Raw genomic sequence first — 16,349 nt, forward strand, 5'->3', positions numbered from 1 at the left:
GAATTTCTCCCAAGTTTATGCATGCACTGATTTCATTCATACATAAACAATTACACACAAATACACACTAATTTGTGGACACATCTTTTTTCTTCTAAAGTCTAAGGATTAAAAAAAGTTCCGACAGGACAACGTTTGCCCAGCGGAATCAGTTTTTAGTTAATTTCTCCACAATGGCTGCATACACAAATTTTTTTTTACCATACACAATTATAGGACGTCATACACTAATTATCTGCATAATTAAAATCTTTAAATTCAACAACATTCCGCTGCGCGAACGCACACATATAATATTAGTTAAGATATTTATTTATGCATAATTATGTTCATTTTTCTTTTTAGTGCAGATTTACATGCATCTTCGGAATAAATTTTGTTTTTTATTATGCAATATCTCTTTATATTAATATGGAAGACACTATTTATTATATAATTTATATTTAATTCTTTGTGCTCCATACAATTTTCGAGGAAGACATAATTTATAGAGTCCTTTAGTAATTGTGTTATTTTTTTTATATTCTCTTTATACGCCTCTTTTCTAAAAAATATTAATTATGTTTGCACTTTTTTCTACACAATCTATTAAATTTTTAGAGGCGTATGTAAGAGAATTTTTTACCGAATCATAATTTTTAAACTCTATAAAATTATGCACTTCTTCTGGTGTTTCGGAGACTAAAATATTTTTACAGTTCTTACAAATATTTTTATATTTTTTAATTATGAAGCCACAGACATAAGCACATGCTTGTAGTTCGCTACTTCCTTCCTCCAAATTTTGTTCCAGGGAGGAAATAATATTTTCTTCAATTTCATTTTCTATAACAGACTCCGATTGTTCAGTTTCAGTGTGCATGTCTGTGGCTGGTGTCAATAATTTTTTAAAATTGGTAATTATGGCACTGTTGCTATCCAGCTCACAATTACCTGAGCTAGTATGTGCCATGTTGCTTATTACAGCTGTTTTTAATCCAGCAACGAATTGTGCAACTGTTGGGTTGCTATTGGATCCACAGTTGAATCGAATGCATCCAAATAAATTTTCAAGAGGATCCTGCTGGAATCTTCTCGTGGATAAACTTTTAACTGTAGTATGTTTGGCATTCTCCTTAGCAATTTGTAGCTAGTTGGTGACCTCTTGTAGAGCCTCAATGCTATTATTTTAGCCTCCATGTTCCACCTGCGACCAGGCTTCTTCCTCTTATAATTCTGCAGTTCTCCTTGCAGTAACAGTGCAAATGTCGAACTCATTTTTGTATTGAGGATTTCTCGGACTGTCTCATTGTTACAAATAACATTTAAAAAAGATTCGTTTTTTAAATGTTTTACAGTTTTTTGTAATCTATACACCTTGTTCATACTACTTTTCAGTTTCCTCAACATTTTGCTTTTCTGGTCACTTTCTTGTTTTGAAGACTTGCACACAAACATTCCTGAATTGGTCGGAGTGATAATGTTTACATTATGTTCTGTTAAAGGATTCATTCTGGATGGACCGGCAACAGGTTCAAATATGGCAGATTGATCTGGCACATTAGAAGTTGTTGTATCCTGTAAATTGAAAGTTGATTATTTTAAATAAATTTAAAGATAACTCTTTAAATTTATTAGTCATAGATGAGGTAAATGTAAAAACATATATACAGTGTTATGGAAAAAACCAACAACCTCTTAAGAGGTCATTGTACTCATCATATATTTAATTTTTTAAATTTATATCTTGCAATTGGTTGGATAACCATTAGCAGATTTTTTGTGGGAATTCATTTATGCGAAAGTTCATTCTTCCAGTAAAGAATCTGCCTTCATATATAATTCTTACTCTGCTCTACTCAAATTCCCAATTTGGTGGCGCATAGAGCCCATGTACCTCCATAATCTTTGGGTCCAGGCCTTGTCTATGTCATTCAGAAATAGCTTTGCATAGTACAATGAACACTGAACATAATGTCTGTATTTCTGTGCTATATAAGACAGGTGTTTTAAATACACTTTCAAAATGATAATGGTACTAACCTTTTGGCATTGAACATCAGGTACAGCTGTTCTGAACAACTTCTTCTCATTAAAGCATGTGCTTTTGAAATGTTTGCTGCATAGCATCTTATGTTGTTTATGGAGGCGTCCTGGAATTTTGGTGAAGACCAGGCTTCGTTTGGGAAGCAATACTTTGCCCATAATTCACAACTGAAAATTAAAAATATCAAAATTACACACTCATCATCAGCCTTCTAATGTTCCCACTGCTGGGACACAGCCTCCTCTCTAGGAGGGCTTGGGCCATAATCCACCCGCGGGCCCAGTGCGGATTGGTGGATGTCACACGTCTTCGAATTTTTTGGTTCTAGGACATGCTGGTTTCCTCACGATGTTTTCCTTCACCGTTTTGAGAGCAGTAGTGACGAAATAAATTACACAAAGTTATGCGCCAGATCGGGTTTGAACCCGCGACCTACCACTCGTAAGTTGGGGCAGTTACCACTCGGCCACCACTGCTCTCAAATTACACACTATTTTAATCATTTTCCGAGTTAAGATATTATTATATCATGTCAGTGGGTAGTCTTCGCTTTGATTGAAAGAGATGTTATATTAGATACGGGAATGGTGTAAGCAAGAAAACTTTTTATAGTAAGTACCTAATGATTTTTGGCAAGGAAAGTTGGGACTTAAGTATATAGGTATATATGTTACGTGAGTTTGTGGTAGTTAGAAGCGGAATTAACAATAAATGTGGTATTCTATGTCGTCTAAGACGAATAGCATGGAGTGTACATACCGCAGAGCATTTTTAGTGCCAGGCTTTGGAAACCGATGCAAAGTGATGCTGGGATCTTTAGAAGGTGAAGATCCACACAAGCAGCAGATTCTTGTGTTTTCTTTTTGTGAACTCATCGCGAATTAAACACAAAACAAAATCAAACAAGTCACTGTCTCAACACCGAGTCTATATCTCACAAATACACACTTAATTTCACCAAAACACAGCAACGGAGGAGCAAGCTCGACTCAACGTTATCAATGTATGTAGAATTAAATGGAAGTAGTTTATTTATTACAAATAAACATTAGTACAAGATAAAATGGTGCGCAACCGGCCGCAGACATTTTTCTTGTGACGTCAACAATGTCAAAACCAATATGGCGTCCGGACATTAGTGTTGCCACACATAATCCCCCATATATATTTTCTAATAAGTAATATTAAATTTTATATCTAATATTTCTCAACTAAGTATATTTTTTGGCATTAGAATAATAGCTAAAAGTATCTTCAAGGGTAATTTACTTTAAAAATCAATTTATACGCTCATTATTAGGGAGAATACGAAATTGTATTTTTGGTGGCAACATTATATATTTATCTCTTTTACTCTGATGTCGTTGACTCTCTCTTGTTTTCAAGCCCACCTTAATGCAATTCGTAGAACAAACTTGACAGACCCTGGGAGCGACACTCCTTTTGGCGCGCTCGGTCGCGTCTCACCGTTCATTGCTGACTTGCTCGCAACACCAGCACGACGTATGGTACACTTGCCGACGCGTCGCCCTCAAATTAAACTTAACTTTTTTAATCCGATTTTCCAAGCGTCCAAATAGTGAACGCGTTAATTTTTTTTTCTAACAACAAACACCGATTTATTTACCAAAACGGCGACCCAAAGTAATTTTCGCTCAGCGAAAACTTATATCGCGATTTCAATCATCGCCGACGACTCGAACGCTAGTCGTTTCAGTATACGATTTCTTTAGAATTGTTTTTAAAGTAACAAGTATAGTTTATTAAGTATTTGTGAGGATACCAAATAGAGGCGTGGAAGGAAAATAACCGAAAATGTCGAAAAAACATCTTCACAACCAAGCGGCTATACCGTTAGCTCCGGCGGTGTTTAAGGTAAGTTTTTCACTGTTTTATTTTACTTTATTTACTATGAATGCGAATTTTTCTTTGTTGTTTTCTATTCTAGGATACTGTTCCGATATTCCCCTGGATTTATATTTGATACTTGCTTTGCGACCATTCCTCCACTCTCAGCCCGAACGATTCATACGGGCTTGTTTAGTAACCATTGGAGAAAATCGCTGTCCAATTTCTATTTAGCTCGTTAAAATGGAAAACTCATAAAACAACTCCATAAAATCTGTTCGTAATATTTACATGTTGAGCTACGGAACCGTACGGTCACTGAAGTGAGGCGAAATTTCGTGGACGTTGTGAAACGGCCGGTATGCAGCGGAATAATTGCTTTCTGACCGAATCCTATGAGCCGTTCTCAGAATTGTGTTCGAAGCTGTGCGTTCATTCCAGTACCGATTTCAGACGCAGCCGTGACACTTGCAACATCTTATATAATCCTAACACATTTTATATTTATTGGTTCCTAATTAAAATTAGTGTTTACATAACAAGTAATTGGTGAAATCAGTACTTGAATGAAAAGATGATAGATACATGCAAAGGACACTTCCTTAGCTTCCGTTGGTCAAAATTTGAAAGAGTAATATTGTAAGTTTTTGGAGGATTTGCATGTATTTGTCTACCATAGATGCTGGGCTCAGAAGTTTATAGGTCATGCAACATGCAACGCCATTCACAAGAGTTTCATTCATCATACTTAGTTTTATATTTGAAGTTCCAAACGTTTTGGTGGGTACCTTAGCAATTTGACGGTTCATTTGAAAATTACAGGACTTGTACTTATTTTACTTTTGTAATTCCTCGGTGTGCTCAAAATCGGATAAGAGTTGTATCATCAATACTTACTATACTATTGGTTATCTCAAATTCTTAACTGTAGATAGAAAAATAGCAGACTAAAATTAAATGGTAAAATGTCCAAAATGGATACTTTAACCTCATAATTTACCAGTCTATATGAAAATCTAAGTAAAGCCACTGCTTACAGCTAGCTGGCAATGATATTGCGTGAAAGGCAACTAAACGGAGGAGCCAAAAAACGATTTGGCATTAAAACTAAATCGCCGGAGGCCTTGAAATGTTTTCTTTCTTTCTAACTTTCACATAAATAGAAGATAGTAAACAAACTATAAGTATACGGACTTTTGGATCGATCGACGAAAATAGCAGCGTCAAGATGCAAAACAGTTACACATTAAGTGCCTATTTAAACATCACAAATGACATCAGTCTTAAACTTAACGAGAACAAAGACAATGGAATTATCTAGTTTATGTAAACCACAACAGACTTCAGAGGTGAGAAACTAAATGGAGGCTACTGTTATAACATGTTCCGCTGATAGCAATTTTCATAATGGCGTTCATTATAAAGTTTCTCAGATTCAATCTTGCAAAATGCATTAGGCTCTTGACAAGTGACCACATCAGTCTGCATAAATCTTTGAAAATGATCCGAGTCACGAAAAAACAGTTCATAAATATTAAAATGAGATTGAACTGTGATTTTTTGTTATTCCAAGTCACGTGTAATCCAGAAGCCCAGAAGCTGATTTTTCGTGATAAAACTTCGGTCTAATTAAATATAAGCCTTCTCGGTTTGGTCTTGTTAGTGTTAAACGTTGTTTGAGTCATTTTAAAAGTTTTTATAACGTGTGATAATACGTCATGCGGTTGAGACGTCGCATCGTGTTAATTTTTTGTATGCAAAATAGACGAATACATTACTGAAGACTGTAGACTGAATTCATTTGAGCTATTTGTTACCTCTGAGGTGATTTTACCACGTCATGTCTGTCGGTTTTGGAGTTAAATGTGCTAAGTGATACAGAAGCATTATTATTAACAATAGTTCAGGCACATTTATGTATAGCGGTTTCTTGTTGAAAATGAATACATAATACAGTCGAAATCACATTTTTATAGTTCGAATTTTCCCGAAAAAAGATACCCGAAAAAAGAATAGATTTTAGATCATTGAAGTTTTATAAATATAACAATGCTTATAACATTAAAGCAGTGCCTAATTTCTTTGTTAAATATCTTAGCTTACGTGTGACCATCACACGATGTTCTTGAGATGATAGATCGCATGTTTGCCAGTACTTCTAACTACCGGTTACTAAATTATTTCTGCCGCTTCACACTGCAGCCAAAACTATCATTATTTCCTGGTTTTAAATAAAACTATGACGTGGTATTTTGAGCTAGCAAAACTGTAGTTTTATGTTCAAATAAGGCATGGTAGGAAGTTGAACCCTAAAGTTAGTTATTGTCGGAACCCTAACTGATTGAATTAATTATTTAAAAAGAGGGGTTGCATATGAACAGGGCCATTTGCACAAATAAGTACCTACGTAAGCTGAAGAAATTGACAAACAGGAATATTAGTAGCTTGTTCGAGTTAGTCATTGTCAGGTGATGATGGAAAATATTGTGTAAACTCAAGTTGAAAAACCCGCGTCTATTCGTAGAGAATTTGATTGATCGCCGGCGCCACGTGTTATCTTTGCTTACACGCAAAATGAGGCGGAGAAGGTTTTAAATTCTTCTACACTGCCACTTAAGAAACAATAAACAGTTTTTTAACTTTATTCATACTCTTTTTACAAATACCTTTTTTAAATAAAAAAAAAATGTTGCCTGCATTTAAAAAGCATTCGAATGTTTTCGAAATTCAAATTTATTTTCTCGTATTGGTTCTGATCGCGCGCAATTTCAATGGAGCGAATTTTAAATTCGGAGTCACGATTTTTCAGTTGTTTTCAAAAGGTTCATGGTCAAATCAATTTGTTCTAAGACTTTAGTTAAATCTAGACTATGTCTCTATATGTATTGTGCTTTACTTCACTTTCAAAACTATGCTTTTCATATTTAGTTTGGGAATTAGATGTTCAAGGCTTTCAGAAGTTTTCAGGCCAGTGCATTTGATATAACTTGGTTTACCTATAGGTTTTATTACGGGATCTATTGTTCTGTGTTCTTCCCCACAACTAACGAACAGTAGTTTGGCATATAGGTGCTCATATATACCTCCATATTATAAAATGCATTTAAATTATTTCATAACTTAGTTAATTAACTTCTTAGTAAGCAAGATGTCGAGAGTCTGCAATCAATACTTCCCATTGTTTCTGAAAGCAACAAAAACAATCTTCTTGAATAATGAGTCTGATATAATTGGTTCTAGCTGCGGTTCCTAACGGGACTCTGTAATAACATAGTTAGTAGTTACTATAGATTTGCAATGATCTTTGAAATTCTACGGAACAGATATCGGTGAAACGCGCATACTTGATCATTTGACAAACGTATAGTAATGTTATAGCAATTGTTGAGTCTTTATTCATCAACAGTATCGGGTGATCATTGCGCATTGTCTACACGATCCGCAAGTGGACACTCGTTCTGCGCATGAGTTAAACTGAACGCTTCAGAGGAAAAACTATGTACAACGATCGACACGACCATCATGTACACCAATAACCAATTTTTCCTCACTCTATTTCCTTGTTCGATGCTATTAATGTAAACTATTAAACGCACATACATACTGACAGTTATGATTCCATAAAATGATGAAATTATAACCACATTTTACTAGTTGTGCCTACTAACGTGTAACTAACTCCTAACGCGATCAGATTAATCTAGAAATAGAAACGGCAGCGTTACCGTCTCCTTTTCCGTCCAATGGAAAATAACCAAAAACGGGATGCCTTTTAGACAAGGACAGAAAATAAGTTTGTCTTAGTTTGTCTAACGTGCCACGTTCAAGGTGAAACCGATCTTAGCGCGTTATTTTAGAGTTGAGATTGATTTCAGCGGTAGGCCTATACCCTAAGTCTATAGCGAATAACCCCGACAAGCCTGGCCCCAGTATTACTGAAGCGTGGAGCCGAAAGTTGCGCGCACGCATCGGCGGCGGCGGTGTGGCCTCCAAATTGGTGCCACGAGTGTAGAGAAGGCGGTCGCGTCCGCGGAATGCTTCATCTCTTCACTTTTATCACTTTATCAACCTACAGTATTATTATTGATCATTAAAAAAATGACTAAGTGATTAATTTTCACTTTTCCTCAAGTATTTGCTAAGTCTGTGTGCACACTCCTGCGCATCCTCACTTGTCAGCTTTAAATTCCGTTTAAGTAACATTCTAAATAAAGAGGCGATAATTCCACAAGTAACGCTCGTAAAGTTTATCGTTAACGCACTCAGAGAAACCCATAAGTCAGCTTCGATTATCTGGACATTAAACGCGAGTAGACGGTGAGCAGAGCGGGGATTGTGCGTCTCTCTCTAGCGTTTTCGCTCGGTTCGTGTATGTAGACGTTATAACAACGGCGCTTGGGCAATGGAAATTTCTAGAGTCTCCTCGCCCCCCCGTCGCCGACACCTGCCCTGCCCCGCGCCGCTCGCAAGCCGAATACCGTTCGCGACTCGCTCTCCCCTTCTACACACTCAAAGGGTTCTATACTTCTTTACAAACCGCTCCAGCTTGTTGTCCGCGCCATTCAGAACTACATAATACATCATTGACTAATATTCAAAACCTGATTTTTTGTGTGCTCACCCTATGTTCGTAATAAAAAATCTCAATGGGTAGACCGTCTGAAGAGTGTTATGAATGGTTTATAAACAAATAATCAAGGTCATTGATGCGAACCGGCGAGGTTCGGCGGTGAAGTCTAAACGGAAAGATAGAAGCGTGTAGCTCGATACGCGTCGCTCGGCGCCCGCAGTTTGTGCTGCAGCCGCTCGCCGAATCCGATGCTTTTGTATTCCATGTCAGGTATCTACCTGTTATAGATTCTTAGTAGGTGGCAATAACGCCGCTTTTGTTCCAACTGTTTGTTTTTTTTTTCTCTTTCAACTACAGCATGGTAGTCGCTACATTTTTTGTCAATACGCTGCCTTTTTGGTTTAACAGTGATGATAACAGACTTTGGTGCGTCTTAAAAAATATACAAAAGGCAGTCAACCAAAAATATTCAAACAATCTCTCTGAGCAAAAAATAAACAACAATTTTGACTTGTACAAAAATAAATACTAAGCGCACTGCAAACTTTTGATTCAGAGAAAGATACCAATACAATTGTAAATGGTTAGATCGCATGCGTAGGGTAAAATGGACTTTATTTTGATAGCATAGAGTGTATATTCGCGATTTGCAGTGAAGGTCAATTCAGGTTTATATTTCGATGTTCTGCGGAGTGCCACAGGGGCACAGAGGTGATGTGCCCGCGCTTCACGTTGCACTGACCTTAATCTCTTTGAAATTCTGCAAATCATTTTACTAGTTCATGTTTGAACTCCAAATCCAATTAGCTAAAATATTTGACTGTATGCTCTGAAAGCAGATTACCTATCCGCTCGCTTTCAGCGTAATGGAATAACATTTTAGATTTCTATTTTCGGTGACAATTTCAATAATCTGGCATCGGATTGTGGTGACAAGTTAGGGCTTACACACGTGACCCGTGCTTGGCTTCAAGTGACAGACATTATGGACAGTTGCAATACCGTTACCAAAGTCTTAAGAGTCTTGTAGAAGTGCCAAATAAATAAACGGAATGATTTATAGTTTCGCATCATGAATTCTATCCGTGGGTCTGACTCGGTGGGTGGCTGGAGGTGCGGATTACCTACGCGGCTTTCACATACCATTGTTTTAACTGCACTTGAAATACTAATGAGGTCGCACACAACTGCTCGAGGTTACTTTGCCAGTAATATTACAAGCTAAGGATAGCTCAAGTTTGTTTAGAAAACTGGCCATCTATTCATCATTATGACTTTCTAATTTTATTTGTAGCGAGTGCAGTCTTGCCAAAAATTGGTCTAAATAGGCTTATGATGCCATCTCTAATGTAAAGTCTATGTCATTTCTTCGCTATTTTGCGGTTTTTACTTTCCAAATCTTCAACCTATAAAAAGATACAGTATAGTTTTAGTTCTAAACGGTTTACACAAAGGTTGAAACTAAAACCGGCTTTACGGCGAGTCCGCGACACAGCGGCGCAGACGCATAGCGCTCGACGTAGGCGAGAGCCTGCAGTTAGACAAATACACGCTAACCGCTAATATCCATTATTAAAACACATCCAAACTGAGAGCTTGCGAAACGAATTACAACTCTATGCGAATATAATTAGAGTGCAATATTCGTAGTTGTATTTCAGTACATCTCAAGTTCTAGTCTGAAACACATCACCCGCCCACCGCTAAGACGTATACAATAAAAAAAACTGAAATGTTTTTGTTTACATTAATTGCAAACTGAAGAAAAATACGAGTGACCCGAGTTTTTTCCTTTCTATTTTACATTTCAATCTTGTACAGCGATTATATTTTCTGTGAAACAATATTTTCAGTAAAATGTTTTTAATACTGAAAAATTCACCAATTAAAAATTCATTACGTTTCTCAATAAATATATTAAAAGTACTCTCTGATAAAAATATTTTCCGTGTAAAAGTTTATTACAGAAAAATTCATTTCGTCTCTCCGTAAATACTTATTTTACTGTGAATTGCAATAACTAGCACTGTAGCACTGCAATACTAGTGTTTGCTTGGCGTGAAATTGTAATCTCAGAAACACGCGTCCCCGCACGCTCTCGTTACACAACGATAAACAGTTGGACAAAAGGAAAATTTGCTATAGTTAGGCAGTAAACAAAGTTTGCAAATAAGTAGAAATATCTGGAACAACTTACGTAGTCCTTATTTTTAGTATGAACAATTTTTACCTTTCAAAATGTTAAGCAACTCTTTTGGTTTCGATATTGTTTTAAACACGACAAACTTGGTTACGGAAACCTTAGGAAAAAATGCTTGAAATAACTCCCTTAAAAAGTCTTCTATTTCATGTGGAACAATATATTCATTCTTCCTACTTTTATCTATTATAGTAACATCAAAGTTACTCATCACTACTATCATTTATCTACTTTCACATGCCTTCGATTGCTCTCGAAATTATCCTTGACCCAAAACTTTTGGCCTTACTTACCCGACAGTCATAACGAATGCGTTCCGTTTCATCTGCCCTATTTTGGTAGAAAGAACATTATTGGCAAGCAAACCACACAAACATATTGATTGCCATTTTGTCTGCTCCTAAAAATTAAAGAGTATCTGCATACTACAGACTAAACAGTAGGCCGACAGTTGCCTCGATAGTAGCAAAAACATTTTTTTTTAATAAGAAAGTCTTGATTCCATTCAAAGTCTTCAGTTGGTTTGACCGGCTAAATAACTGATCTTTGTAATGTACGCACTACCATTCATCTTCATACTGATTTATGAGCCCAAAATAACTATACTAAATGATTCTAAAGTCCCAATAACTTCTCTTTATGTTTATAAACAAAATACTCAATTATAAAGCGCACCTTTAGAATATGTAATAACACTGTGAAGGTGGCATTTTCACGTGTCTGATCGGGAATTTAATATCAAGATATTGCTAACATTAAAATGCGTACGCGACTGTCACAGACCTTTGTATGTTTATAGACTTGCTATTTTATGTAGTTAAACCTGAAATATTACTTCTATATTAATATAATAAAGAAGAAACACTCTTAGTTTGTTTGTACATTAAAGGCTCCAAAACTATTGAACGGATTTGAAATATTTTAATTTCAGGTGCTATATGAACTAAAATATTCTTTGATAATGAAAATTAAACAATTGACTGTGAGTGAAAAAGTGAAAACTTTAATTTATAACACTTTCTTATTTATTACAGCTAAACTAACATTTCTTCTCAAAATAATGATCACATGCGTTGGCTGTCTGTAGGATAAAAAATACTCATAGTTCATTTAATTTCTATGGCATGGTATTGTAATTCATGTAAAAATCCGAGCGTTAGCGTTTACAAGCCATCGATTACCATGAGCTCGCACCATGCCTTGATAAGATAAGGCAAATTGTCCTTGAAACTACAGTTTGTTATTAGCCGTTGCACTCGCCTCCTTTGGATAGAAAAATGTCTCTTACCATAGTTTAGTGCAGACAACATACTGCACACTTTTGAATCTTACTTTTTGAAATAAAGCCAGTTTTTTGACTAATTTGAATCCAACCTTTGACCCGTGTTTAGGAGGGCACGATAAACTGTAATTTGAACATCTTTGGCAGCCGTTACGGGTAATCAAAAGCCAGTAAGCCTGACAACCAGTCTTACCTAGGGGAATTGAGTTGCCTTTGTAACTCTGTTGGGGTGGTTGGTCTGCCTATCTAGGCAGTCGCTCCTTGTAAAACACATTGAAAGGGCTTGGCAGATGATGATGCTTTTACAAGTCTTTCTGCTGTTAAAAACTAGACTAACAAACAAACACATAGTATTTATGAGTCCAGTTTACTTCTACATTGACAGAGAAAGTAGTGTAGTACGGAAGCTGCGCAGATATGCAGTGCCATTATAAATCCTAGAACGTACGGCGGTACTCGATACTCTATCGACATCCATCGGTATGAGCAGCACTTCCTCTCAATGTTACCTAACATTCAATAAAATGCATACTTACCTAGGCACTTATTTAAAAAGTTGTTGGTATTTTTTTATCGATAAAAAACAATTGAACTTCACTTCCCTATGTGTAAGATGTAATGCTGTCATGATTTTGAGTTAATACTTATTTAAATAATCTTAAAACGAATGTTTCTCCTTTTGTTAAGGTTTTCTAGTAAAACCGCCAATTAAATGGAGAGGAAGTTTTATATAATTTTAATCCAATATAAATAAATGGAATCATAGTTTTCTCAAGATGCGAGTGAGACCGCGAACCACGTCTACTTTGCCATAACATCGATAGTTACGCTCGCCGTGGCTATTTCCAGGGAAAATCGCTGGTCAATGAACTCTAAATCTGCAAGCGAATAACTTATAGTTAACATGACGTGACTCAAATAAATTGCGTCTTTTCTTCGAGCTGTGTAATCAAACATTTTTTATAGCACAAATGCAGGTAATTTATTTAAATAGATTTTGTTGCTACGTCACTCTTTTGTATTGCCCGCGACTTGGGCAAAAACCTGGACTTTAATCAAGTTAGAATGTATCAAAGTCCGTAAACTAAAATAGCATTACATTTAGATAATCTTGGGTAACTTAACGAATAGAAAAATAAATCACGTGACGCCGGAAAAGTAGCGAAAATAAAAACATTGTCTACAAAAACAAGTTTGGGCTAGCGCGAAAGTTATTGACTAGGTATTTTCCGTGGCTTATATTAATTATTTCGATAGCAATGTATAAATAACCACTCCTACGGCGTGTGTCATGGTTGGGCGTGGTTTGATGAAATTACGTCCTGATGGGCTACAGACATGAAAATCGCGACTTTTGAGGCCTCGACAGAAAACAGCAGTGAATACGTATTTTATTCTCATTCTTAGAAGATAATTAGCTCTATCATACCCATGGTCTAGTGAAACTTACCTAACGTCATTCTAGCACAGCTAGGTATAGGTTCTGTAATTACTTTGCGAAAGCTGACCCTAGCCGTTTGTCGACAATTCTCAAGCAATCCATTGTTAATTGAAGTTCAATTCACAACTGACAGGCACTAAGGCTTTGACCAATAGCTCTTGTCTTAGATTTCAATGGCATTCAGGAAATACCAATTCCGAAATCGCTTCATGTTTCGAAGGCATTTTCTATCAAAGCAAGCAAAGTTTCTGTCAAAGTTCTATGAAATTTGTGTCATGAATAAACAATATTATGCAATAAACACTACTTCAAGTCATGATCAATGTCTTGGAATTGTCTGAAAAATATCTTATCAAACATTGTTTTGATGAAGTTTTTCCTGATACGAACCATGCTTTATACATGCCGAAACCCTTTGGTACTTAGTCATACTGTACCTTCCAAAGATAATCAGATAATCTATGCTCTATAGGTAATAGCTATACCAATATAATAAATAGGAAAACATGCATTGTCGTTTGTTTTTTTGATTGTAGTGGCTAAACTCAAAAACTACTGAACCGATTTGAAAAATTCTTTCACTGGAAAGCTACACTCTTTCCACCTAACATTGGCTATATGTTATCCCGGTACAGGCAGTAGTTCCCACGGGACGCGGGTGAAACCGCGGATAATCGCTTAGTATGCAATAAAATAATTTTACAATACATATCAATGTTCAATTGTATTATTGTTTATACGTCAACGTCACTAAATATACGTGATGACGCAAAATACAGACGTTACCGATAGATATTCTGTCATATCGAAGCGCGAACACTGATAAGTTATCGTTAAAACGCGGAAATCACTTTCAAGATTGTTTCGGATATCGATAAGAGATAGTTATAACCAGTTTAGGAGATATCATTAGTTATGTTCCGATTACGGAATAGACACACATCTGAAAAATTCCGTCAATTACATCCGTTTACTGGGAAATTTTATTTTTAGAAACGTGACATTTTGATAACAATCGGATGTAGATAGTGGTAGATAGCTTGCGAAACTTAGATAACCCAATTATAGATTAGGCAGTCGCTCCTTGGTCCTTGAGGCACACTGGTACTCAGCTGCATCCGTTTACACTGGAAGCCGACCCCAACATAATTGGGAAAAGGCTGGTCAGTTGATGATGTGAAAAGGAGCCATTTATTTCATAATACATATTTCAAACATAAAACTGTACAGTAGAGCAAATATACCTACTACGTGTATGTCCCAAGGTGGTGTAACACACGTTAAGTGTTTCTAAGAAAAAAATTACGTCAACCAAGATAATTAGGAAGTACAGTATTCTTTGAAACCTAGACTTAGAAAACAAGACGTAGTCCGTTATTATCTAGATAAAAGCTTTTGACTTGTTTACTTAGATATTAAGTTTCTTTCTCATTAGTGTTTAAAAGGATAAAGCCATATAGAGACTAAAATACAATTATTTTAGGTAAACAATGTATTAGGTAGACGTAATAGGATGGTTAGATAACAAGAAAAACATTGGCCCATTTAGATACCTTCGTGAGTATCCCAAAAAGTGAAACAAAAGACTCCTTTCAAGTGGAGAAAACAAGAGTTTGATCACCAATACCTTTTAGTAGATATCTACTAGACATTTTATTTTTCGGCACTGTTTATTATGTCTCTGAACAATTTAAGTATAAAATACCAGTGACTCGGAAACTCAAGCAGTAATAGGATACAATACGATTCCTGTTTAATTAAATTACGCACTAGTTTGCATTTGTATTGAAACTATTGTGTTTCAGCAAAAAATCCTAATACTTCGGTTGATTAAATATAATACTGTGAGGCTAGAATTACAGATTTATTAATGTGGCGATTGCCTAGAATTCAACAAAAACATTGCTTAAAACAGTCTTAGAAACACAACGTTCGATACTTTTCAGTGGGATATTGAATTATTCAAGTAGGTGAGTTAGTGGTTCGATACAAAATGTCTAAATCCAAATGCACCGGTGTACGTGAAGCACATGCTGTAATGAGATAATACGCCGCGAACCGGTTACCGGCGGAATACCGCGTGTGTTAAGTCTTCCAGCCATAGTTTATAAATACCGACCATATTGTGAGAAAGCCAGCCCTCACCGCCGCGCATTCAGCATTGTGTTAACAAATTACTACATTCAATGGACTTATATTTTACTAAGAAACGATAACTTTTAAGATTGAATAAATGAATAGCTTTGAGTTTGCTGAACAAACAGTATTCATTCTTGGAATGGTTAAGAGGCTTAGTTTTGTTTGTTTCCACGTTTGTTTGCTTTTTAGAATTTAATCTTTTGGCTGTTCCGCGAATTAGTTTACACGCTACACGTTTTTCAATTTCCGATATTCTTAGGTAATTCAGCCAATGAGTCCTTTCAGACCCCGTAAATTTAGATAGAGCCTAGGGAAGCTTAGGCATGCAGGATATTTATTTGGTTCTTTAAGTAGATCCCAGCGGATGTTATCGGAAACATGAGAAAAAATATCTAGCGGGCTTAGTCAAAGGCATACGATGCGTCATACCAAATGAAGTTATTTTTGCACGTGAGTGACAGGGTTCTGCTGAAGGCGCCAGTTTATCAGTTTGATAACATTAGCTGGAGCTTGCACAATTGCAACACGTTTCATAGTGCAATGTGCAATCTAGCCAGCGGCAACTGACGTATGCTCACGTTTTCCGCTGAACAGATTACTTAATCAAAATAATCGATACACTAGCGATAGCAGTGAAAATGTACGAGCACTGTTTTGTACTCAGATTAGTTTACATATAATACAGGAGTTTGTGTGAAATTGTAGAGATTTAAGGACTTATTTCGTAAGAATAAAGATGAGTTTAGTATGTAATTCTGTTCAGTATTTCTGGTGTATGTTTCAGACCATTAACACACCCACTACTGTTTCAAAAAATATAGTCTACCTATTGTTCAATTGATA

The 16,349-nt window shown here is 36.1% G+C and overlaps 2 protein-coding genes across 2 annotated transcripts in view; one reads left to right on the forward strand and one right to left on the reverse strand.

Annotated features, from left to right (window-relative positions):
• Positions 1-581: 581 nt before the first annotated feature.
• Positions 582-3,423, reverse strand: LOC126056381 (uncharacterized). The gene is made up of 3 exons (XM_064036439.1): positions 2,786-3,423; positions 2,023-2,193; positions 582-1,557 (listed from the first exon to the last, which is right to left on the reverse strand). Exons 1-3 carry the CDS (start codon positions 2,899-2,901, stop codon positions 1,488-1,490), a joined length of 357 nt encoding a protein of 118 aa, XP_063892509.1. The 5' UTR covers positions 2,902-3,423; the 3' UTR covers positions 582-1,487.
• Positions 3,424-3,429: 6 nt separating this feature from the next.
• The window catches only part of LOC110372483 (uncharacterized protein), a 35,416-nt gene continuing 22,496 nt past the window's right edge, over positions 3,430-16,349 (forward strand). Inside the window, exon 1 of the mRNA XM_021329232.3 lies at positions 3,430-3,901. Within this exon, the coding sequence (XP_021184907.1) occupies positions 3,842-3,901 (60 nt within the window). The 5' untranslated portion in view covers positions 3,430-3,841. The remainder of the gene's footprint in view (positions 3,902-16,349) is intronic.

This window comes from Helicoverpa armigera, chromosome 1 (assembly GCF_030705265.1).
Source record: "Helicoverpa armigera isolate CAAS_96S chromosome 1, ASM3070526v1, whole genome shotgun sequence".
Taxonomy (NCBI): Eukaryota; Metazoa; Arthropoda; class Insecta; order Lepidoptera; family Noctuidae; genus Helicoverpa; species Helicoverpa armigera.